We start from the raw sequence: 27,491 nt of genomic DNA, 5'->3' as shown, positions 1-27,491 counted from the left end.
CAAGAGTTAGACACAATGGAACAAAATCAGAGACAAACACAGCACAAGCTTCAAAAGTTAGACACCACACTCGAACAAACACGTGAAGATTTATCTACTGAGTTACATAACATTGAATCGAAATGTCAAAATGTCTGTAATGAAGTAAAAACACAAATTTGTGAGCATTTTCAACCTATTTTTTCGCGGCATGAAAATGCATTACAGAATCACGAAGCAGCCATAAAAGAACTGCAAACCATTGTTCTTGAAATCACGACACCTTGCAAGCTAAAATTGACTCAGTTGCATCTACCGATTCGGTTACGCAACTTGCAAAAACTCAGGAAAACTTAAAGGACACAGTAGATACTCTGAAACTAGGTTCAGAAAAACACACTGAGGAAATAAGTACACTATCGGAGAAAGTAGCCGAACTTTCGGATCAGTTCACTAACTTATCTACAAAGGTAGATGATGATCTGAATGACACAAGACCTGTAGCCATCACTGACACAGAAGAGTATGAACAAATTAAGAAATTCAAACAAAATCAGAATCAAATTTATACGCAACACAAAAGAGAAATCCGGGAAGTACAAGATCAGTTGGCACAAGTAATACAAAAATTACATATTTCAGAGGACACTCGCGCTCCAACACGGGAAGAGGGACTTAGAAATACGGAACAACCACAAAATAATAACACTGGACACTTCGGAGATTATGAAAGAAATTGGCAAGGCACACCGAATTTTGAGATGGAACCGCCGAAACGACGTAACAATGACCGACATGTGACTCAGCGACATGATGATTTTTACTATAAGCTGTTCATTACTACACGTAAAATCAAAACATTTAAGAATTCTGGCAACGACATTCATCCACAAGCGTGGCTTCATCAATTCTCTCATTGTTTTCCTCCAAACTGGTCATTGGAGCACAGGTTAGAATTTATGTGTGGCTACTTAGAGAATGAACCAGCTGTAAGAATGCGATCGGTCATTCACGATTGTCACAGTGAAGGAGAATTTTATCATGCCTTCCTCTCAGCATATTGGTCTCAAGCTACACAAGACCGAGTAAAACATAGCATCATGATGATGAAACACTTTGAACAATCTGAATTTTCCAGTCTTGTCAAATATTTTGAAGACATGTTGCATAAGAATCAATATCTTTCAAACCTATACAGCCCTTCAGAACTCATCCACATTTGCTTAATGAAATTGCCTAAACATTTAAGAAATATTATTTTGGCAGGACGTTGCAAAGACGACATTGAAGCTTTTCAGGGACTCTTACAAGAATTAGAAATTGACATAGACAGTCGCGTTATGCGAAGACAGGAAAACAATCACTACAGGTCACATCTGTCACAATTCTGTGATGACAGAAACAATAAATGGACACGACAAGTCTATTGTTACAACTCAAATTGTGACCAAAACAGACACCACACATATGATAACCACTGGCAGAGTAATAATAGTTATTCCATAGTAATGAATATGACAGAGATTACCATAGAAACAGACAATATGGAACAAAAACAATTATTATCAAGGGAGACAGAATAACTGTTGACGCAACGGTCCAGCGCGCAGTTACGATTCAGGGAGAAATTCTCCACCACGTGACCGACAAGAAAGAAACGATGGAATCTACCGACATGACGACAGACGATATGATCGTAACGACAGAGCTGAATTGCATCAGAACTGGTGGGATTCAAACAGAGCAGGGCCCTCTCGACAAGGTGAATTTGTAGAAGCTAGGTCTGCTAATCCCAATAGCGATGCGCGCCAACAAAGAAACAGACAATGACTCGCACCGCAGGCATACACCTGCGCCGGCTGGCTCAGGGAAAAATAGCATACACGCTAACCTTGAGAAAAATTTTAGCATTCCTTACCAACGTATACAACATGATAATTGCATTCAAATCAAACTGTGAGTACTATGAAGAGGAAAGGATAGCACCACACTTCACATGTAAAACCGTTTATTGAAAGATAATCTGCTTTTTAACTTAGTCTTTGCTATAAAATTTTTCACTTTACATTATTAGTATGCTTTGTCAGACTTAGAATCTGTTAACATGCAACAATATCTGAAGTTAAATATCCAGTCAAGAACCAAGAGAACTTATTTAAACAGAAATTACCACTGCATTGTGATAGTGAACAGAGGACACAGTGTTACTGTGTGTATACATTCTTGCTTGTTAGTTGCACGATTACGTAACGACTATAAGGCTTACATATTTAGAACATATACTGCTAATGAGATTTTAATGCAACATTTTGGTTTACTTGAAAAGACATTCCTTATTTGAAGTAGTTTTTGTGAGATTAAAGATGACTTAGTATTTGGTTTCTTTGACAGCTACACGTTTATATCACAACGCTACTAATGTGTGACACAATTTTCATTGTTGCTTTTGCGGTGTTTCTGCTTTATATCTGCACAGTTTTTCTGAATTATTCTGGAAAGTAAAACATGTTTTAGTAGTAACTTTTGTGGTATAGCTACAATGAGACAGCCTTTTTCGTAGCACAACAATACGTTACAGCACAGTATTTTCTTCATAACGGCAATAAGCGTAATAACTAAGATATCTATACGCAAAGCATTTTACTTTCGTTTATCATGAGGTAAGTGCATTGACTTCTGCAGAACTTAGCTTTCGGAGGACGATAACTACGACACTTCCACAGAGATTATCTTACAACAAGACGCACAGTTTAGCGCTACAGTACACGTATTTGAGTGATTAATTTTGTACTTAAAACATTTAATTTTAAAGATATTTGAAGTACAATGATACAAAGGTTTTCCGTGATACGTTTCATTCCATTGCTGTAATCTGTAACACCTGAGGGTATAATTACATTAATCCTCAGTGGGGTACACGCTTACTTTGTGTACCATGTGTGTGGCAAGCACAAGGAGCCCTAGCTAATATGGTATTTGCTTATACAACTTTACACATCGGTACCGTATTTCTCCATCACAGAATTACACAGCTACCTGATTATTTAACAGAGAAACAAACATTTTTTTACTACATCAGTGACACATGTTTACGCAATTACACAGTTGGGTAACTTCACACTTACGAAATTGTATTTTGTCTGTACTTTGTGAACTGTTCATATCTTTTCGGACCCATTGTGATATTATGAGAGTTTTGAATGATATGTTTGGTATGGGATCACGATTTTTAAAGTACGTTTGAGGCAGATGACACTTTTGACATGAGCAGAGAATTTTTTTATGTTTTTGAAATTATTGGAGGAAGCTACGACGATTTTGAGGGTTGACTGAGGTGTTATGATTGTTGAAAGTCAGATTGCGTTGCACTAAAAATATTGTGTGACAGTTTAAGCACGGTCGTGTATAATTCTTCAAAGGGGACGTTTCACCATTACAACATTTTCTGCTGCTTTTGATATTATGCTATACTTATCTGAAGTCCTTGTCCCCTTTGCATCTTATTCACTCCCCTCCCCCCCTCCTCCTCTTAATGTCGACTGAGCCCTGTCATTTCCCATTTCAGATTTTCTAGCTTCCCTACCGTATTCGAACTTCTGACATTCCAGGCCCCAACTCGTACAACGTTATGCTTTCTGTTGTTATTCAATCTTTTCCTCAAGGTCACCTTCCCATTGGCAGCCCCCTCCCGGAGATCCGAATGGGAAACTAGTCCAAAATCTTTTGCCTATGGAGTGATCATCACGATACTTTTTCAGTTATAGGCCGCATGTACCGTGGATACACATTGTATGTCTTTAATGCAGTGGTTTCCATTCTCTTCTGCATCCTCATGCCGTTGATCATTGCTGATTCTTCCGCCTTTTAGGGGCAGATTTCCTGCCTCAAGCACAAGTGAGCACCCTAAACCTCTGTCTGCTCCTGCACGCTCTTGGCAAGGCCGTTGGCAGAATGAGGGTGTATTCTTTAGTGAAAATTGGAGAAACACAAAGAGATAATGACAATGAGGTGGGCTGAACGAATGAGGGAGAAGGGACAAGTGGAATAGGATGTGTATGAGTGACTCACAGCGATGGACTACTGCATGTGAGCGAGTTACAGTTAGGGGAGTTTGTGTAAGTAAGATCGGAGTTGCACGTTAAAAAGAGCACGAATATGTTCGCATGCCAATATGGGAGGGGGGTGGGGAGTTTTAAAAATGCTAAGGAAGGTAGAATGAGGCAGGTGGAAAACCCACATTTGAGTAGGAGTCTTTTAAAACAGGAGAATATTAGCCTTTTTCGTGCTCCGACAGGATCAATTTTTGGCTGCTGACATTATGTGAAACAATTATGCCAGACAATGATTATCTTAGTCTTCTGTGGCATAAGAAGTGGGAAATTTTATTCGATTGGTTTTATGTGTGGGAGCGACTGGGGATAAGGTGTTATCTTTTGTCACACGCGGTGTGTGCCTTTATCGGCAGTCATTGGGATACGTGATATGCTGTATAGGATAGTTGCCTCATAGAGGAGGTGGGGCACACGGCGACAGCTACTAGCCGGTACCGCACGCGACTCAGGTCGCTTATGCGACCTGCTGGATTCCGATGGCTGGCAGCCAGGTTTACGCAAGCCAACAACCATCCTCAATGTCTTTGGTGGTGTGTAACACACAGTTCGCCTTACGTTTGCTGTGGTAGACGCTCTGGATGCCCATCAGGCGCCACTCTTCATCAGAACAGACCAAACACGTCCAAGGTTTCCCGAGTGTGTGACGTAACGTCGTAGACAGTAGAGGGCGTGACGAAATATGATGATATCTGGACAACAAACTACACCTGTAGGAGCTTCATTGGCTGAACGTGGTAGTTATTTAACGATATACCGAGCAAAATTTTATGTTAACTGACTCGACGTGTTGAAGCCTACAGACCTACATCTTTTGCAATTTGAAAGGCACTTGATATTTAATCGACCGTGACAGTTTTAAGAATATGAAAAAAGTTTTTCAGAGACCTCTACCAGTCAAGTATTGCTGTTGAGTTACTTATATGATACAAGAAAACTTTTCGAGGTACCAGACTCATCTTCAGGCTACAATGACAATACAAAAACCGTTTAGGAAAAGCACAAGTAAGTAAGTTTTTCCTGACAGTTTCGGCAAATGCTATGGCCCTCTTTTCTAGAAATAGTAGGATAGCTAAAAATAATCGTTTATTGGTCTGCTACTGACATAACATTTTTTCATAGAAAATGCCTGTCTTATTGTGGTGAGCTGTACACTTGATTGTGACAACGTGTTTTAAGGGTCCTTCGGAAGCTTATAAGCAATGAGTAACGAGATCCAAGGAGCCATAGCAATGGATATATCGAAATACACCAGAAGAAGAGAGCCATTTGATATGAACAAAGTGAGTAATTTTATGATGAAAGTGACTAGTTCAAAATGGTTCAAATGGCTCTGAGCACTATGAGACTTAACATCTATGGTCATCAGTCCTCTAGAACTTAGAACTACTTAAATCTAACTAACCTAAGGACATCACACAACACCCAGTCATCACGAGGCAGAGAAAATCCCTGACCCCGCCGGGAATCGAGCCGGGGAACGAGGGCGTGGGAAGCGAGAACGCTACCGCACGACCACGAGCTGCGGACTAAAGTGACTAGTAAACCAATGAAAGATCTATGAACCCTTTATTTGACACACAGAGAAGTACTATGAAGAAGGAGTACCAACTTACTTAAATGAGATGTAAATGATCATGTGATCAATTTTACAGTATCCAGTAAGTTGCGATAAAGTATCTTTACCTTCAAAAGACGTATGGGTGCTACAACATGGATAACACAGTGTTGTTCCATTGCACAAAAAAAATTGAATTTTGCATTATTTCATGTGAAATGTCTGAAAAAAGTTTCTTTTTGGTACAAAGCACAGAACAACTGCATGTTTTCTACGTTTTACAGTGGAATGCCAACGAGGGCAATGCCTCTATCTTCCTTCTTTGCCCTTACTGTGACCAGTGACCAAAAGTTCCATATCAAACGACATTCATTGTCAGAAGAGCCGCTGTTTTCTTCTTCTTCCTGGTTTGTTGTCGATCCAATAGCCAAAGCTGGACATCCTCTTCCTAGAAAATATCTGTCCATTTGCAGTGTCACAAGTAAGAATTCACTAACATACTTGTATAATAACTCACTCCTCAAGACTTCGTCTTTCAGTTTATAAGTAATTTTCGTAGCACAAGAAAATACAGTGCCACAAACCGAAAGGAACTGTTGAATTGGTAACTGATGCTCACGTAACCTTACACGGTGTCTAATAGAGGATCACACCTTCCGCCAAGTTTTCGCCAGAGGCAACAGAATATTGCTGTATATGGGAACTTAAACGTTGCTTGCAAGCATCATTGCCCATCCAAAGACGAAACTGGAAAGCTGTTGCAGAAAACAGTGTGAAAGTCTCATGCTGCTTGAGAGCAACATTGCTCTTTCTCCGCCGGATGCTCACAGCAAATGCCAAGACAATAAATAACAACTTCAATGTTGAGAGGAACTTATTGTTAAATGTTTCTTGCATTGCAGTTGTAGCCAGAAAATGAGGCTTATATCGAAACTAGTTGCTTTATCATGTAACTAGCCGTTTCCCCTGTTTCGCTCCCATATCAAGTTTTGGTATGAGTGATGGTGAGTAAGTAAGCAAGTGGTTCTACAAGATACCTGTGCGTAAAGTGGTGTAGAGACTTATGAACAAAAAAATGTATGCAGCGCCGGTTTTGCTGTATGTCGAGTCTGAAAGTATGCATTATATTTAAAAAATACCTCGGATCACCACATTTGTGCAGAAGTAGAGTTTATAGGGGTTTCCTAGCTCACCTAGTACCGGATGTGAGATTTTGTCATCAGAGCAACACATATCAACCGTTACTTCCTTAAATTTTAATGCGTTATGGTGTTTAGATTATTTGATCCGTCCTCCTATCATGCTTAATTCATTATTAACATAGTTAGTTAATAGATCATAATCAAATGCTGCTTCACCAAAAGCCTCCCACGTTGCACCTGTAAAGGCACCTGTTTATCGTACAGCCCTTAAATGACGCCGTCGCTGTGAGTTTTCAAGCGCCATAGACGCCATAAGAAACGCGTGACTCCCGCCGTCTAAAGTGCTCTGTAGCTCTTAAGTCCGTCTGACGTTCTGCATCCAAGTTTCGGCTGACATGAGGTTGCTCTGAGCATTGCTGCATTCGAGTAACTTTCGCAGCTTGAGTTATCTTAGAACCATGCGCTGAATCAGACTTACTTTTGCGAAGCTTTTAGCAATGATTTTAAATATGGTTCTCCGGCTTACCACGCTATTTTGTTGTTGTACCTCCACCAAAACTCTCCAGCTATGTGAGGTGGTGTAGGAACTCAATGTTGAATACCACGCACACAGTGACATAGGGCACTGTCACGAAGTAATCTCTGTAGGAGTCTCCCACCATAGCGTGAGCGTCGTCTGCATGCCACCCACTTGTAGTATATTTAAAAAGGTTAATAATACTCAAAAAGATGGTACTTTGTAAAATAGCCTTTGCTATTACTCAGCATTCAATCTATCGCCGTACCAGATGTTATCAGAATAGGTTCAGCGGTTTAGTCGTTAAAGCGTAACAGACCGAGTTACTTTCGCATTTATAGTGTTAGTATACTTTTAAGTTGGTCAACGAAAGTTTGTAATGTCTGAAAACCTGAAGTCTGAACATTACCGCCTGGCAGGTGAGGAGTTCACACTCGAACGCTGAAACGCGTTGGTTCCGCTGGAGGGCGCGCTGCCTTACCCGGACGAAGGTGGTCCTGGAGATGGTGTAGAACTTGCCGGCCGTGAGCGAGAGCGGCCGCTGCGTGCGGCACATGACGATCAGCACGGCGCGGCGCAGCGGCTGCGGTGCGCCCGGCCACCCGCACGAGTAGGCCGACCGCGCCAGGCGCGCGCTCTGCAACACAGTGACGTCACAGCAGTGGTCTGACAACGACAGTACCGGCGGAAGAGAAAATTCAGAGAGATATCTCTTACTCCTCGGACCTTCATTAAATATACTTTATAGCAGTGCTGTCGATTAACCATCGATATATCGATATGTCGATGTGTCGATATGTCCAGGCAATAAATTTCCCCAACATATCGATATCGAAATATCAATATCGAGTGCCAATATTTTTATTTTATATTATCTATTTTCGCTAATTTCGGTAAATATATGAAATGTTCTTTGGAAATTTCAACAGAAAATAATTTTACTTTCATTGTGTGATGATGTCTTACTACTCTTCTTAGCTCCCATCACGTCTAGTCTTTCTCCTTGACTGTGTCAAGCAAGTGTAGGTGGCACAAGGGACAAGTACGATTGCACTGGGAAGGGGGGGGAGGTGGGTGGCGGTGTGAATGAAGTAAAAATATTTCCGATGTGGAGGAATTGCATTAAAAACACGTTTTTGACGCAACTAGTGTACTATTTCTTCACATCGGCATTCTTCAAATACAACTGGTGAAAAAGATGACTGTAACCTAAATGACAAGACTGGTTTTTGCAGTGGGCGGAGACATGTGAGGGGAAATGCTGACGCAACCGGCAATCGGCGCTACCAACAGAAACTGCAACGTTTAACTTTACCACACAATTTTGACACTGCAACTGCCAGGTCCCTGGCGTTTGCAAAAATGCCAAAACAGGGAAGTCGGCACAAAGTGTTCCAGACAAATACAATACGCGACGAAAGCGAACGATGGATTCATCGAACACCTTTTACTATCCCACTGACATGCAGTTACCATTTTTAGCAGGTTGGTTATGGCCAAGTGTGAACGTGCAACGTTTCCCTTTCCATTCTTGCTTTAAGGAGGATGGCAGGCAACCAGCTATTTAGTGTATCGAATATCTAACAATAAATCAACACTATACTGGTAAAATTCTCAGTATATTTACAATGTGCAGCCAACATTTCTATAGGCCAGTAGGGCGATATTTTTTTCGTTGATATATCTTTACTACTCTTTTCCAATATATCGGGAGCTGATAATGATATCATTTAAATATCGATATATCAGGTTTCCGATATTTTAAAAAATGTCAACAGCCCTACTTTACAGCCTCCATTTCATCTCATTTTCCTTGGTACATCGTTCTTTTGCAACGTTGCTTACAAAGCTGTTTTTGCGAGTAGCAGAAAATTGTCATTCGTCAGAACTAGGCTACAGCTATCTTTGGGGGAGTCAGCCATGACAAAACTCTTCCATCTAGTGTGCAAGATGTATCACACAGACGAAATACCCTCAGGCCGTAAGAAGAAGATAACCAGTCCAGTTTCAAGCAAAGAAGTTGCTCGCACGGCTGAACATTACCAAAATGTAAGCTTAATAAGTCGTGTTCGCAAAACACTAAACGTAGAAAAACTGGTAGAAGCGGACCTCGGTGAAGATCAGTTTGGATTCCGGAAAAATGCAGGAACATTCGAAGCAACACTGACCGTATGACTTATCTTAGGAAACTGGTTAAGAAAAGGCTATTTACAACTTGTACAGAAACCAGACGGCAGTTAGACGAGTCGAGTGGGGCGAAAGGGAAGCAGTGGTTGAGAAGGGAGTGAAACAGAGTTGTAACCTATCCCCAATGTTATTCAATCTATGCATTGAATAAGCATTAAAGGAAACCAAATAAAAATCTGGAGTAGGAATTAAGCTTCGGTGAAAAGAAATGAAAACTTTCAGGTTTGCCGATGACATTGTAATTCTCTTGGAGACAGAAAAGGATTTGGAATAGCAGCTGAACGGAATGGGCATTGTCCTGAAAGGACGACCTAAGATCAACATCAACATAACCAAAAAAATAATAATGGATTATAGTCGAATTAACTCAGGTGATGCTAGTGAAATTAAATTAGGGAACGAGACACTTTAGATAGTATGAGAAATTTGCTATACGGGCAGAAAGAGCCCCTCTGCATGTGCAGTTGTAACTGATCGATCTGAAAAATAATTCTCATTCTAAAGAACAATCCCATTAATGTTAAAACTATCTAGTATGTCTACATTGCATATAATGTATAATTTACACGTATCTATAATGAAGTTGCAAAAATGCTACAATATTTAAATCAATATTTGTGTGTGAAAAACCTTTTTTTTCGATCATGAAGCTAAATGAGTCACGATTACGTAGCTATCTGAGTGGGAAAATCTGTGGAATTGGTTGCGTCTGTCCGTATCCCAACAGATTGAACCAGATAAAATTTACATTACGTCTTCAGTGCGCCAGAAACAGACAACACTGAAAAATTATTTTGTTTTTGTCTATACTGTTGGAAAATTCGTATCCAGTACAACTGCACTGCCATTGAAATGCGTCGCATTCGCAGTTCCCCCCTGTTGTTACTCGTCTTGGCGCTGAGATGGAATGGCATGGTTGAGGGGGGGGGGGGGGGGTGAGGGGTTGGGAAACAATGTTTGAATACAGCATATTTCCTACTTGACACAGTCCCATCGTTTGCATAGCAGGGCGTAAGATTATATGGGACGATCCTGTGAAGACTCTGGTTGTTGTTGTTGTGGTCTTCAGTACAGAGACTGGTTTGATGCAGCTCTCCAAGCTAGTCTATCCTGTGCAAGCTTCTTCATCTCCCAGTACTTACTGCAACCTACATTCTTCTTAATCTGCTTAGTGAATTCATCTTTTGGTCTCCCTCTACGATTTTTACCCTCCACGCAACCCTCCAATGCTAGACTTGTGATCCCTTGATGCCTCAGAACAGGTCCTACCAACCGGTCCCTTCTTCTTGTCAAGTTGTGCCACAAACTCCTCCCCAATTCTATTCAATAATTCCTCGTTAGTTATGTGATCTACCCATCTAATCTTTAGCATTCTTCTGTATCACCACATTTCGAAAGCTTCTATTCTCTTTCGGTCTAAACTATTTATCATCCATTTTCACTTCCATACGTGGCTACACTCCACACAAATACTTTCAGAAACGACTTCCTGACATTTAAATTTATACTCGATGTTAATAAATTTCTCTTCTTCAGAAACGCTTTCCTTGCCATTTCCAGTCCACATTTTATATCCTCTCTACTTCGACCATCATCAGTTATTTTTCTCCCCAAGTAGCAAAACTCCTTTACTACTTTAAGTGTCTCATTTCCTAATCTAATTCCTTCAGCATCACCCGACTTAATTCGACTACATTCCATTATCCTCGTTTTGCTTTTGTTGATGTTCATCTTATATCCTCTCTTCAAGACACTGTCCATTCCGTTCAACTGCTCTTCCAAGTCTTTGCAGTCTCTGACAGAATTACAATGTCATCGGCGAACCTGAAAGTTTTATTTCTTCTCCATGGATTTTGATACCTACTCCGAACTTTTCTTTTGTTTCCTTTACTGCCTGCTCAATATACAGGTTCAATAGCATTGGGGAAAGGCTACAACTCTGCCTCACTCCCTTCCCAACCACTGCTTCCCTTTCATGTCCCTCGACTCTTATAACTGCCATCTGGTTTCTGTACAAATTGTAAATGACCTTTCGCTTCCTGTATTCTACCCCTGCCACCCTCAGAATTTGAAAGAGAGTATTCCAGTCAACATTGTCAAAAGCTTTCTCTAAGTCTACAAATGCTAGAGACGTATGTTTGCCTTTCCTGAATCTTTCTTCTAAGATAAGTCGTAAGGTCAGTACTGCCTCACGTGTTCCAACATTTCTACGGAATCCGAACTGATCTTCCCCGATGTCGGCTTCTACCAGTTTCTCCATTCGTCTGTAAAGAATGTGACTTATTAAACTGATAGTTCGGTAATTTTCAAATCTGTCGACACCTGCTTTCTTTGGGATTGGATTTATTATATTCTTCTTGATATCTGACGGTATTTCGGCTGTCTCATTCATCTTGCTCACCAGATGGTAGAGTTTTGTCATGACTGGCTCTCCCAAGGCCGTCAGTGGTTCTAATGGAATGTTGTCTACTCCCAGGGCCCTGTTTCGACTCAGGTCTTTCAGTGCTCTGTCAAACTCTTCACGCAGTATCGTATCTCCCATTTCATCTTCCTCTACATCCTCTTCCATTTCCATAAAATTGTCCTCAAGTACATCGCCCTTCTATAGACCCTCTACATACTCCTTCCACCTTTCTGCTTTCCCTTCTTTGCTCAGAACTGGGTTTCCGTCTGAGCTCTTGATATTCATACAAGTGGTTTCTCCAAAGGTCTCTTTAATTTTCCTGTAGGCAGTATCTATCTCACCCCTAGTGAGATACGCCTTTATATCCTAACATTTGTCCTCTAGTCATCCCTGCTTAGCCATTTTGCACCTCCTGTCAATCTCATTTTTCAGATGTTTGTATTCCTTTTTGCCTGCTTCATGTTCTGCATTCTTATATTTTTTCCTATTATCAATTAAATTCAATATTTCTTCTGTTACCCACGGATTTCTACTAGCCCTCGCCTTTTTACCTACTTGATCCTCTGCTGCCTTCACTAATTCATCCCCCAGAGCTACCCTTTCTTCTCCTACTGCATTTCTGTCACCCATTCCTGTCAATTGTTCCCTTATGCTCTCCCTGAAACTCTGTACAACCTCTGGTTTATTCAGTTTTCGTCTTCAGTTTTCATCTACAGATCATAACCAATAGATTGTGGTCATCAGAGTCCACATCTCCCCCTGGAAATGTCTTACAATTTAAAACCTGGTTCCTAAATCTCTGTCTTACCATTATATAATCTATCTGATACCTACTAGTACCTCCGGGATTCTTCCGTGTATACAACCTGCTTTCATGATTCTTGAACCAACTCTGTGCAAAATTCTACCAGACGGCTTGCTCTTTCATTTCTTACCCCCAATCCATACTCACCTACTATGTTTCCTTCTCTTCCTTTTCCTACTCTCGAATTCCAGTCACCCATGACTATTATATTTTCGTCTTTCTTCACTACCTGAATAATTTATTTTATCTCATCATACATTTCATCAATTTCTTCATCATCTGCAGAGCTAGTTGGCATATAAACTTGTACTACAGTAGTAGGCGTGGGCTTCGTGTCTATCATGGCCACAATAATGCGTTCACTATGCTGATTGTGGTAGCTTACCCGCAATCCTATTTTTTTTATTCATTATTAAAACTACTCCTGCATTACCCCTTTTTACTTTCGTATTTATAACCCTGTATTCACCTGACTAAAAGTCTTGATCCTCCTGCCACCGAACTTCACTAATTACGACTATATCTAACTTTAACCTGTCCATTTCCATTATTAAATTTTCTAACCTACCTGTCCGATTAAGGGATCTGACATTCCCCGCCCCGATCCGCAGAACGCCAGTTTTCTTTCTCCTGATAACGACGTAATCTTGAGTAGTCCCCGGCCGGAGATCCCAATGGGGGACTATTTTACCTCCGGAATATTTTACCGAAGAGGACGCCATCATCATTTAACCATACAGTAAAGCTGCATGCCCTCGGGAAAAACTACTGCTGTAGTTTCCCCTTGCTTTCTGCCGTTGCAGTACCAGCACAGCAAGGCTGTTTTGGTTAGTGTTACATGGCCAGATCAGTCAATCATCCAGACTGTTGCCCATGCAACTACTGAAAAGGCTGCTGCCTCTCTTCAGGAACCACAGATTTGTCTGGCCTCTCAACAGATACCCCTCCGTTGCGGTTGCACCTACGGTACGGCCATCTGTATCGTTGAGGCACGCAAGCCTCCCCACGAACGGCAAGGTCCACGGTTCCTGGGGGGGGGGGGGGGGGGGGCGGGAGGATATCGATCGTTGGCAACGAAAACCTCATAATGCCACCTGTCTGTAAAAAACTCACGATTTCAGTAAACAGCAACTCCATTACCAAAGAGGGATTTTAAAGTGCTTGGATTTTTCTAATCTGTCAATAACTACGCCTCTATTATGTAACTACACATGTAGCAAATTATCTGTATCACTTTATTGATTTTTCAAGAAACCGTTTTTGCCTCTGCTGTAAAATTTAACAAAGTAGAGTTAAGAGGTTTTCACTTCCTACTATCAACATATCGTTGAATGCATCTACAAGATTATATCATGATACGACAAATAGTCAGCATTTGACGTCACAAATACTGAGATGCATTGTGCATAATGTTCAGACTTTATTACTTTTTAGTATACGTGTATTTTATAAAGGGCCGGCCGAGGTGGACGAGCGGTTCTAGGCGCTTCAGTCTGGAACCACGCGATCGCTACGGTCGCAGGTTCGAATCCTGCCTCGGGCATGGATGTGTGTGACGTCCTTATGTTAGTTAGATTTAAGTAGTTCTAAGTTGTAGGGGAGTGATGACCTCAGAAGTTAAGTCCCATAGTGCTCAGAGCCATTTGAACCCTTTTTTTTATGAAGGAAAGAGGAATGAGAGGTCTGTGCGGAAGAAGACTTAATTTTGCCTGCTTCGGGTAATAACTGATTAAAACAGATTAGTTGAGTGGGATAAAATAAAGCAAGATCTGACATTACGTAAAAGCTATAGCTATAATAGAAAAGAAACAACGTAAATCCTATTTACAGATCACTGAAGATCCAGATAACATGTATTTTCACACATAAATATTCTTCAGACCTCACCCAAGAAGCCATGAACAGGTCGTGGGATCAGTTTGTGATTAATACCAAAGAACACAGTCACAAACGACATACAGTGACCTACCAAGTAATGAAAATATAGCAGAAAAAGAGACGGATAATGCAAACAGCGCATCGGTTAATGAATTAGATGATCCAGTGATTTTAGTGCTATGCGTCGAAGTACTGAGAGTATAATTAGCTGTAGTATTCAGTTTTCATTATTATCATTCTTTGAGCGAAGTCCTTAGCGTTAGTTTCGGTGACTTAAAAGTTGCACTGAAACACCCGTCTGAGAGGTTTTTAAGTTATGCCGTCGTAGCAAGCTGACCCCAAAATATGTGTAAATTCTCTAATCCTTCGAAGAAAAAGTAGATTCTCCAAAACCTTCAGTAGCGTCTTGAAGGACTAAAGTTGTTATTGTAATTAGCACAATTAACGACATGATAGTAATTTATTAATTCGTATTTGTATATCTTTGAATACTCCACCTTAGATCCATAAAGCGAAAAATCTAATGTTACACGTATTGTGGCCAGTTGATGTTACCAAAAAAGAAACATATTTATTAGGGCACGGTAAGCGGTAGGAGCGGTCAGGGGAGGTGCCTTCCGAGGAATACGCAGGTCATCCATCGGGGAGAACACAGACAGAGTCATCAGCACACAGCTTGTGATTCAGGTGTCACACTCAGACAGCAACGTAAGCGACGTGGCATTCTCTTATCTCTCTCACTTTTCCCATCCAATCACGCAATTCTTCTCCCTCATTCCTACAACATTTACCGAGATAAAATTATTGTGGCGCGTCAAGTCATGTTTTCTTCTTGGGCAGACGGCTATAGCTTAGCGAATCCAACACATCTCCCCTTTCCCTTCCACGAAGATGTGGTGATCTGACGGAAAAACGTACCTGTCGTGTACCCGTCAGTTTTCTTACTCCCTGACAATATCTGAACGGAGCAAATGTCCTTTCTCATGTATTCGAAGAGCTTGTTCTGGGCGGAATTATAACATTCAGCATACACTGAACAGTCAAAGAAACTGGTACATTTGCTTAATATCGTGTAGGGCCCCCGATAGCACGCAGAAGTGCCGCAACACGACGTGGCATGGACTCGACTAATGTCAGAAGTAGTCCTGGAGGAAACTGACGCTATGAATCTTGCAGGGCTACCCATAAGTACGTAGAAGTACGAGTGAGTGGAGATCTCTCCTGAACAGTACGTTGCAAGGCATTCCAGATATGCTCCATAATGTTCATGTCAGGCGAGTCTGGCGGCCAAGCCTGTCTTCTCCTTTCTCCTCTCCGATGTTTTCTCATCTCCGCCCCTCCCTTCTCTCTCCACACCAGCCTCAGCACTATGTTGGTGGCTCTTTCCCCTAAAGTATTTATTTCCAGACTGTGACTAATAGGTGCATCAAATTTTATTCAGTTGGTTCCAGGGCCTTAGGACAAGCTTTTGAGCTTATTAGCCTTGGCATTGCCCATCTGCACACACGTCAGATACATTACACACACATTTCATATATTTCACACTTATTTGTACACATATTCCACCTGTTCGTCTAGCGAATTTCGCCATTCATTTTCTGTTTTACACAGCTAAATGTTTATGACGTCGCATCTCCTGAACTGTGGGCCGTACAATGATAAATTTCCGTAGTACATTCAGTGACAGATGCGGATGCTGACTGCAAAAAGTGTTGCGAATAGAGTTAGTAGCAACGAAGTGAAAAATTAAAACCTCTTGCATTATTTGGCAGTTTCACTGCATGATCAGAGAAAATGTAGTAAGCCGTAAACATTTGTCCTTCCATCATTACGTGTGTGGGTGGATGGGGTGGGGGGGGGGGGCGGGATTGTCAGAGAGAAAATTTTCGTAAAGGTTTGAAAGTATGTGTAACGTTAGTTGCAAGTCTCAAAGTGCTCTCATTCGCAAATACTGGATGACTAAAATACGGGTATTCTCGCTTTGCGGGCTTCTTGCTTTTCCACCCCTACTCACATCCCTTTGATGGGTGGTTCTTTCCTCCACAGTGGTTCTTTCTAGACTATTAATGATATGTGTACCAAGTTTAGTTGAAATCGCTCCAATGGTTCAGGAAGAGATTTAGAACGCTCATATATACTTACATACACACCTACATACATTTTTGTAATTTTTATGGATCTTCCAAACCTATCTCTCTCTCTCTCTCTCTCTCTCCCTCCCTCCCTCTCTTTTCCTTCTGAGGCCCATTAGGTTGAATAAATAGGATACCAGAATTGTACCACTCTTTCCGTCCCATGCTTAGTACAATCGCGAATAATACGACACGAAATGCTAAGACTGTTGGCATTCCTTTGGATGTACCAAGATACCGTATGTATCTGTTTGGGCCATATTTCCTTACATCTTTGATACGAACTCATTACAAGCGTATGCTATCATGAAAGCGTCTTGCACAGAATTTTAATGTCGTTGATGTGGTGTCACCGCCAGACACCACACTTGCTAGGTGGTAGCCTTTAAATTGGCCGCGGTCCGGTAGTATACGTCGGACCCGCGTGTCGCCACTGTCAGTGATTGCAGACCGAGCGCCGCCACACGGCAGGTCTAGAGAGACGTCCTAGCACTCGCCCAGTTGTACAGCCGACTTTGCTAGCGATGGTTCACTGACAAATTACGCTCTCAATTGCCGAGACGATAGTTAGCATAGCCTTCAGCTACGTCATTTGCTACGACCTAGCAAGGCGCCATTATCAATTGCTATTTATCTTGTGATGCATGTACCGTCAGACCGATGTTCACCAATTATGGATTAAAGTTAAGTATTCAAGAAGCTACGTACTATTTTTGCTACTATAAAGACCTTGTCCTGTTACAGACCTCACGCCATCCTGCGTGAGCTTAAACGTGTGCCCTTCGGCCTCCAGTCCTAGTGGATTGGCTGTCTTGCCAGTCCACAAAAGTTGAAGTTGTTGAATTTTTGGGGGAGACTACACAAATTTAAAAAGTCACGCTATTTCACTGATTGCAACGAAATGTACTACTTCTTTTACGTAGTTTAATAAGTGTGTCATGAGGGAAGCTACAAATCGTTACATAGGCATTACCGCACAAAAGATAGGGTTTTCAGTGTGTGACAGTGGAAGTAGCCTTCTAAGAACTATATAATATAGTTATTTTTCACATCGCGACAGTGAACGGTTTTTATAACGTCTGACAATACAGCGCCCGCCTTCTTATTATGTCACTTACCTGCTGTACTATCCCGTCCGCATACCAGCAGTACATGAAAATTTCGGATAACATCGTACTCAGATAAAGCTGCAACTTGCACATCGTTGTTACGTCGCCGGTTTTCTGAAAACAAGAAAAAATCATTGCCTTTAAGCGAGTGATTTACAATCTCAGTATCGTAGTGATTGGCGGAAACTTTATTAAATACTGATGCTCTAAAAAATATGTTAACATACTGTTATTGTGATATATTTAACAAAATAATACAGATGTGGAGATTACTAATTTCGTATTCGTGTATACGCCTTATTTAACAATTTCACCTGGTTGAGGATGTTTCTCATGGATGTAATGAACTTGCCTGAATGCAGCAGAACATTATAGACAAGATCCCTCCTTCGACTGCGGTACACGAATTGCTGTAGGAATGACTAGTAACTTCGGAGTAAATGATGCGTGGAGTATAGGGAGGATCTTTCCCCTTTTGTGTAATTCTAGCGATGAAGCTAAACTAACTTTTAGGTAGGATAGAACCAATTATTAATGGAATACTGCTCCAGTTCCTCTCTACTGTGCTTCTACAGTTGAAGAGAATCGCTTCCCTAGTGTTACACCTACAGAAGAGATATACGTTATCCCTTATCGCGAGTCAAACTTGGAAAGCATACAAACACACAGCGCATGCGTATTTGCATTGAAAAATATTAAAAACGGAATTTATATATATGAGTTATTCCTTTTACGTCACCTTGTTGTTTTTGCGGCCTGCAGTCATAGGACTCGTTTATTTGCAGCATTCCACTCTAGTTTACCATGTGAAGGCCTATTCTTCCATCCATAATCCTAACAATTTCTGATCAACTTCTTTTCAACCTGCCTGCTGTGGTCAAACCCTTGTCTCCTCTACAGCTTTTTTCCGTATCCTTTCGTCCATTACCAGACTGACAGTTCTTTGACGCCTCATGATAATTCCCATCAATCGAACCTTTATTTTAATTGAATTGAGACATAAATTTCTGTTCTCGCTGATTCTGTTATGTGCCTCTTTATTCTACATGCACTTTACCAATAAGATCTACCACATTCTTCTGCAGCTCCACATTTCAAAAGGTTCTGTTCTTCTATTGACCGTATGGTTTATAATCCATGTGTCACTTCCGTACTGAGGCTACACTGCAAACAAATACTTTCAGAAGGGACTAACTACCACTTTAATTTACCTTGGATGTTGCAATATTTCCCCATGTTTTCATAAGGTCATCGTGAGTTGTTTTGCTGCCCATATAGCAAAACGGATGTAGCACTTGCAGAGTCATTTCCTAACTTCAGTCCCTCTCCATCTTCCGATTCAATTTCACTACAGCCATTCCCATGATTCAGTTTTGCAGATAATTATGTGCCAACCCGTTTTCAAGTGACTATCCGTCGAGTTCAAATGATCTTCCAAATCCTTTCGCACCCCTGACAAAAGTGCAACTTCGTGTGCAGACCTTAAACTATTTTTCTTCCTTGGAATATAATTATCTTCTCAGATGTCTTTCCAACTTACTGGTATTTACTGCTTGGCGAAACTGATGTGAATCTGATATATAAAACAACAGTTTGGGAACATTAACCACTATATGCAGTGAAATGTATTAAATTCTTGTATCAGTCGCTCTGACTGCATACGCTTAATTGTACATTTCCTGAATAAAACCTCCTCAGACAGTATATTATTTTTGTCTGTCATTGCTCCATTCCTCCTCACCCTCCGACGGTTACATTTAATGTCAAATATTGCAGCAGTTAAATCAACCTCAGTCGAAGGTAATACTGAATAGTTTCAAGTCAGCATCAAATGAATTTTATTGCATGAAATCTCGGAAGCTTAGAAGCTGATAACTGCGATTGAAAGTAATTTTTTCCTAGTTCTAATTATAATGTACTATAAAATTACACGTAAATTCAGAAAGAGTACAACTCGACAGGCACATTTTGAAACAATTTTGTGCAAAAAATTTATGTTAGCTCTGCAGCGGAGTAAAATTGAAAAATGTAAATTGTTAATGGATTTACATATTCTGTATTTTGGAAAACATTCATTAGAGAGACAATTTCTTCACGTACTTGATCAAAACGATGCTGAACAAGAGAGAGTTCCACACCTGCCACATTATAAAAATTTGTGCTATATTCAGATTGTGAAGGCTCTCGAAGCATCACTGTGTGACCGCATGGAACAGTGGCTCCCCCAGCTCGTGTTTTCGGTGGCTGCAGCAGCGCAATACACAGGTGTTACTAGTCGAAAACGCCTGACAAATTGGCGACACACCTAAGTACAAAAAGTTAGGTTTCCTGAGAAACTAAACTTAACATCAGATTATTATGGAATTTGTTCACTGAGGAATTTTCTTGATGAACGTTTGTCTTTTAGTTTGGGAAGAGAAGATGTCATCGTACAAAACTAAAAGCTTTTTACTATATAATTATGTTCAAAAAGTGAATAAACCGAGCTGGCTAATCAGTGTATGAACGCACACATTGGAAAATTTCGTTGACATTAGTGGGGAGACTTTGCTAGAGGTAAGATTTCAATTAATCTTGGCAGAATATTCATTGCTACGTCTGGTGTAAGGCACTTGAACTACTGCTTGGTGTCGCATAACAGTTTTTCTTTAAGTGAAATGACAATCAGCTTCTACCGTAGGAAATTATTCGAAGCTATTACACATTAAGGTGAAGCTCGCCGCTGGTACCGTGATCTTACAACCGTGCTTACGAATTCGTCATGTACACTCCCAGTGAATCGAAAGAAATAGTATTAAAACTTGTTCGATCCTTTTAATATTCCATATATAGACTTGTATTGATAATACATCTGTACTGCAAAAATGGCACTTCAGGATCTTCAGTACTTTCCAAGATACAGAAATTTACATAAAAACCATAAAAACTTTTCCGTTACAAAAAAAACTGAGCAAGGGACTGTAAATTACTTATTCATAATATCAGTTGAAACTATGACCAAAAATACCTGTTCTTATAAATTGTTCTTCTGGACTTCTCTTTACCTTCATTACAACAGATTTCTGATGTGCAAAAGTAACTGAGTGGAAAAACTATTATTTAACTATGTTTTGGTGTGCGAGTGTTGTGGAGAGACTGAGGGAGTATATGGAGGACATACGTATAGTTCGGATGTTTTATTTTATTAAGAACTATGTAAAATGTGTGGGTGGGAGAGTTCTTGTGCAATCATGAATCATGTGATGTATGTCCTGGTGCGAATGTTTTTGTATAAAAGCACGCAGAAGACAATTCCGTAGCTAAATCAGTTAGTAATTCATTCCTCGGGACAATTCATGTTTTGGTGTATTCGAATTATATTTGCTTTCGTAAATTCAGAAGTTCTTTTATAAATTGCATTCTGTGTTTCTGGTACTTGACTTGGTGACCACCGAGAGTAACTAACGGCTGGAGCTGTTGCGGTTGGGTGCTTAAATCATCAGCCAATAGGATTAAGCATTTCCCACGCTTTCTGTAGGGTTTTGTGCTACAGTGTCTATATCTTTTGGAGTCGCTCGTGAATAGCGTTATTGTACACATCAATGTGGAACCGCTGCAGTCGAACTTTTGTTAAGATGAAAGAAATCTTATGTTCTATCTGTTCCGTTTTCGGAATTATAAGCGACTTTACCTTTGGACATTACCGTGAAAGGCTGGACTTTTAAATGGACTTGTTTGGATGTTATTTGCATGTGAACTTTCTTGTCGTATTACAAACGCCGTGTGGCGTGTTTCGTGAATATCATGAGGCAGTATGGCGAGCATTTCATTCTAAGAAGCCCACTGAAAGGCTTTGGTACAGTAACTCGCGAATAGCTGCGGGTCGGTGACTGTACAGAAGGTTAAAACCATTCGAGTCGGACTTATGAACATCTGGCTGCTGTCGTCTGGAGAACTTGTGGCAAAAACAATTAGATGCATCAGTATTAGTTGGAGACTAAATGCGGACTTCAAATCTATTTATAATTTGCTCTGGCGGCAATAAAGCCTAATTACTTGAAGTTTAAAACATTTTCAACCAAGTTTTACTGGAATCGCGAACTTCCGAAATTTTGCAAACTTGCTTCCAAATTTGAAATATGCGCACTATGCATGATGGCTGTTTAGTCGGTGTTTCTTCAACGCTGCTTTACATCGGCTGAGTGAGTGTCTACCGATGCAGAGAGAAGGCACAGACAACAAGAAGCGTCTCGAAGTTGGTGCACTAAACAGTTTGGCGTGAGAAGTTATAAACAGCTCCGCCGCAAACTAGAATCACTTCGGCCAAAGCCTGTGTAGAACAGAGGCTATGTTATCCTCTACACACGCACATCTCAGGCACAAAACAGAGAGTGTACAGAAAAGAAACCTGAGGGTGGCTCCTTAAGACTGGAAGCCAAACTTTGCAATAGACGCCATATTGAAACCGAAACGAAAGCTGCTTATTACTACGGTTAGAAATGGATATTCTTACGAAACAGAGCTAATTGTCTAAATAAAAAATTTTACGAGAGGAAACGTTAGCGAAACAAGGTGTGATAAATCTTCAGTTAAAAGCTTTTAATATGGGCTTTTAAATTAATTACTGTTCATATTTACAATGTATGAACTGCCACTGCTTTTAGCTTCAGAAGACAATGTGGCTACTTTGTTTTGTAAATATGCGTTTTTTCCTTGCAACAGTTTTATTTTACTCCTCATTTTTCCCTTTCTGGGACTGTGGAGTAATAAATCAGCTTCACTTACAACAGAAACAGCTGTTATTGACCACTCTGCAAGAGTTTCAACGTATGTATTAGTGGTGGAATTTTCATTCATATTTTATACCGGAAAGTAATGCATAGGCATTACTTTAAATGAAGCCGGTGACCTGATTAAAATTTAATCCGCACTAATATTTTATAATAGGTCCAGACACATTAGTTCTCCTAACATACTACGTAATAATATAGTAAAGAAAATTTTGTCCATCTTTGTCCTAAACATGTGTTCAGCTTTTCCTCTGTGTAACTGTTGATGTGAAATGTCTCCATCATCACTTTCTTCCAACAATAAGTACTACAATAAATATTCGATCACTAGTTTGACGTGCATGTACTAATACGAACTGCGTACTACTCTGTTTTCGATACATATAGGGCCAGCAAGCGTAAACCATCAACTGTACGGCAATGAAAGCTTCTAATACATGAAGTTCTCCTTTACACCTTACAGTCCCTTCTTGAAAAACTATAGCCAATCCCAAATTTTGGTTGCCTTTCCTTTTCATACCTTTTTAATGAATGTGTTAATAAATATAGTACATTGAACATTACTTCTGTTTATTTTGCAGTGTAAGTAACGTAAAAATTTAAAAGATAAAATAGTTTTCGGAGGCGGACTCGAACCGTTGACTTTTAGATCACTGTGCCACTCTCTTCCCACTACGTCGCTCACTGCCTGGAAGTTGTAATACCGTAAATGGCTCATCCCTCTCCCGAGTCGCACCAAGACATGCAATTTTCCTTTAAATGTCTGGCCACTTCTGTCTCTTTAATTCCTGACAAATCTCCGCATACACCATAAACCTGGACGAAATCGGTGATGACGGGTATCGTAAGTGCAGATACACTGTGAACTTAGGCTACATGTCCGTGGTGCACACTCAGATAAAAATACTTTAACTTCTATTTCCTCCGTAGTGAGTGACACGGCTTTCCTTCCAACTTTAAAAACAATGACGATGTGTCAGCTACAATTAGTTTATAGCAACGTGCGCCTCAAATGAAGCAAACGATAGTAGCTAGCGACAACATTTTTCACTGCAAATCCTTCAAAATCTTTGGAAATTAGATATCACAGTAAACATTGAGCCATAACGGAGAGAACAGACACTTCATCATCAAGCTGTGATAAGAAACTAAGACACTAAAGAAATCACGGAAATGCGTAAAAAGTCATTTTTAATCTTTTAAAGAGAATGGAGAACCTCTACCGAAAAACTAACCACAGGAGTGGATGGAGCTTCATTTACATACAGTATTTCTTAGATTTTAATGAGCTTTTACAATTTACAGTAGTAAAGTCGGAAAACTTATTTTTTTCCTATACTGCTGTCAGCTGCTTCGTGGGAATCACTCATTAGTTTCGTGTGTGGTCGTCTCTCTTAATACTACTCATTGTCTATTTCTAATTTTACAGTACATCAAACAATTATTTACTTGTAGGTATGCCCACCAGTTAAAATGCACAGTTAATAAAATCAGTATTCCGTACCCGTTTGTATTTGACATCAAACACAGCTGTTTACATGTTCTCATTATGGCGGATTGGCGCATGCGCTCTAAATTTTGAGGCATGGATTTCCGCAAACTTTTCATTCTCTATATTTTCTGTTCTGTGACTCAGGTGTGCTGTATAACCACCCCTACGCACATTCAACGCCCGCCTTAGTCAGACCTATTATCGTCTAGTAAGATGAACTCAAGCACTCGGGTCATAGTTTGCCTGCCAACCATCCATTTGTCTCAGTCCGATACGTGAAGAAACCGAAGGGACCCGTCGGACACCTTTTACTGTGCCACTTACATGCAGTTACCGTTTGTTAGCAAAGTGGTTATCGCCTTGCGTGGAGGTGCATCGTTTTCCTTTCAGTTGTTGCTCTAAGAGGGACAAGCAGGCAACTACCTTGTTGATGTACAGAATATCTTATAAGAAATCAATACTTAAATATACGGCTCTAAAACCGCCGTATATTTACGATGTGCAGCTTATATTTTTATAGGCCGGTATATCGACACTTTCAAATCGATTTATCGATACACCGATATTTCTTCTGTGTATCGAGGTGGGTAATGAAACATTTTTAAATATCGATTATGTGATATTCCAGATATTTTTAAAAATATCTACAGTCCTAGTCTGGCAAAGGACAACAAATCGTCGCGGAACACTGTACAGAGCTGCATCGCACCGACGTCACAACAGACGTTGAAAGTTGCTTCAATAGGATGCAACGCCCGGGTTTAAACGTTGCATTATGGACTGCTGCACTGTTTCACATGTTCCGGCATTTCTCCGAATAACGTCACAGGCGTCGTGAACACGTTGTTGAAGGATGTGCACATCAGGAACTGGTTCAGCATACCCAACGCTTTTCAGAGGCTCCCAGAGGTAAAAATCCAGGGGGTTTAAGTCCGGTGATCTAGCAGGCCATGATATAGGGCCTCCGTGTCGTATCCAGAGTCCGGGGAAGATGTTGAGATTACCGGTGAACTGTGTTGTGGAAGGTGGGCGGTGCTCCATCATGCAGAAACCACATAACCTGTCATATTGCCAAAGGCACATTCTCAGGCATCCCATGTTCCGCAGGAAGTCTAGGCACGTTCCTCCGTCCACGGATCGTGGAATAGTAACCGATCCAAGAACGTGATCGACAAGAAGCCCTGCTCACACACTGATGCTGAACCGATGCCGATGAGAGGCCTCAACCATTGCCAGAGGATCATCTGTAGCTCACAGATGACGATTACGCAGACTGGTGATGTCAGTTCTGGTAATGATTGCTTCGTCCGTAAAAAGGGATGGTGACAGATATCCCATACTTCTGATGGTCTGACGCAAAACCATCAACAAAAGTCTTCCCCTAGAAGGAAATCCGCTGAAGTTAATTCTTGCACTCGTTGCAGATGACAGGGATAGCAGCTGTTGTCATGCAGGATACACATAATCGTACTTTGGCTTACACGATGTTGGAGGACCACTTGCCTGGAGTTTGTACTAGTATTCGTCTCAGTATCCTGTAGAATCCGGTCCTCCAAATACGGTGCAAGCAGAGTCCACCGCCTCCCTGTCTGAAGGGTACCATGATCAGACAAACTTTTTTTTTATTTTTCTTTATTGTTATTTTAAACACCTTGTACAAAGGTGGGCTGTCAGCAGCATAGTACGCTGCTCTTCAGCCGTGAGTGGCACAATAAATGACATAAAGTAGTGACAGATAATACAATAAAAATGGCGGGTCAAAACTGTAGACACAAAAACAAGATACATGAAGCCGTTCACGCTGGACAAGAAAAAACACTAAAACCCGTTGACACAGCGCACATAACATGGATGACGGCGACGGCACACGTGAACAGTGGTGGATTGACGGCGAAAGAACACTAAACACAAACGAAGATACACACACGAGACACTGATGGCGGTGATCTCCAGCGTGCGAATGTTCACTGAGCGTGTGTGAGTCCGGGGACTTGCTAAGAGAGGAGGATGAGGAAAGGGAGTGGGAGAGGGAGAGGGGAGAGCAGAGATGCCATGGGCAGGGGGGAGAGGGGGAGGGAGGAAGGGGGTGGGGAAGCCTGGGGGAAGAGGGGCAGAGGATGGGGTATGGGGGAAAAGGAAAGAGAAGGGTGGGAGGGGGGAGGATCAAACTTGATACGAGGGGTGGATGGAGGGGAGGAGGACATCATCAGGGAGTGGGAGCTGGCGGAAGCCACCTTGGGAGAGGGTAAGGAGGGTGGAGAGATGGAGACCGGGTGGGACGTGGGAATACAGGCGCGGCAGCGGGCGGGGGTGGGGGAGGATGGGTGAGACAAGCATGTGAGGAGGATCGAGTTTACGGGAGGTGTACAGGATTCGTATCCTTTCAAGGACAAGGAGGATGTGGGGGAAGGGTATGAGATCGTACAGAATCCGCGGGGGGGAGGGGAGACATCAGACAAACGCCCGAAAACTACTTTAACGTTGTGTGGTGTGGTTGGTGTCTGCGAGTGTACTTGCTTTGCTACATCCGTGATGCCTCGCGACCGTTTTCGTCTCCTTTGCCATACACAAACAATACTTCGGCTTATTCTCGACGTGATTACAGTACTGTCTGCTGTTTTAGAACGCGGCGTCAATCACACAGTCTGCAACACACAAGGAACATATGGCACATGGTCAGAGGAACTTCCATTCATCAGCGCCGTCTATCGCGACAACGATGCATGCCACAGGACATCTTTTCCTCAATTTCCAGTCAGTAATCCGTCCCTGCAGCTCGTCGGTTTTGTAAATGTTTTGTTAATGTTGACCCTGCATATGAAACAGGTAACTAGTACTTCATCTGTCGCATAAATACGAGACAAGCGTAACAGACGAGGCATGAAGTCGGCAGATGGCTAGAAGATACAGTGCAGAGTACTACTGTGTTTGTGAGTAAGGTAGATTTATCGATGTTTGTTATAGATCTTCTAGCTGAAGAACACGTCATTGCAGAGATATTTATTTTTCCGTTTCTCTGTTAGAAACTAAAACAAAAAATTTACAGCGTTTGTAGCGAAGTATCAAAAAGGTTTCATTTCTTCTTATTCGTGAAAATATCTTTGAAATTATGAAAAAATCGTACTAACAAGTATGCACAATGTACAAATGTATGAGTACAGTATCGAAATTAAGAGACATGACCCCAGGCAGTTTCTGTACACTGGGGCCAGCTGCTTGACGTGTCTACAACGCGATTGTAAACGGCCCTATGGCAACACTTCTTCGTAGCTTTATAGACAGATACTGTATTCGGCTACAACCCTTTGCGCTTCGCAGCCGAAACCGTCAAGAGGGCTGCCGAGTGTCGGGCATTTCCTTGATTTGACTCGACTGTATCCCTGTCTTAGTGGTAAAGAATAAAAGTGTTA

The 27,491-nt window shown here is 41.2% G+C and overlaps 1 protein-coding gene across 1 annotated transcript in view; it reads right to left on the bottom strand.

Annotated features, from left to right (window-relative positions):
• The window catches only part of LOC126412244 (odorant receptor Or2-like), a 44,169-nt gene that overhangs the window by 15,073 nt on the left and 1,605 nt on the right, over positions 1 to 27,491 (bottom strand). Inside the window, exons 2-3 of the mRNA XM_050081740.1 lie at positions 17,830 to 17,934; positions 7,787 to 7,942 (exon numbers count right to left, since the gene is read on the bottom strand). Coding sequence (XP_049937697.1) covers positions 7,787 to 7,942; positions 17,830 to 17,934 — 261 coding nt within the window. The remainder of the gene's footprint in view (positions 1 to 7,786; positions 7,943 to 17,829; positions 17,935 to 27,491) is intronic.

The sequence above is a fragment of the Schistocerca serialis genome, chromosome 7 (genome assembly GCF_023864345.2).
Source record: "Schistocerca serialis cubense isolate TAMUIC-IGC-003099 chromosome 7, iqSchSeri2.2, whole genome shotgun sequence".
Taxonomy (NCBI): domain Eukaryota; kingdom Metazoa; phylum Arthropoda; class Insecta; order Orthoptera; family Acrididae; genus Schistocerca; species Schistocerca serialis.
The sequence above is the reverse complement of the archived record's forward strand: the minus strand, read 5'-3'. Positions and strand labels throughout refer to the sequence as shown.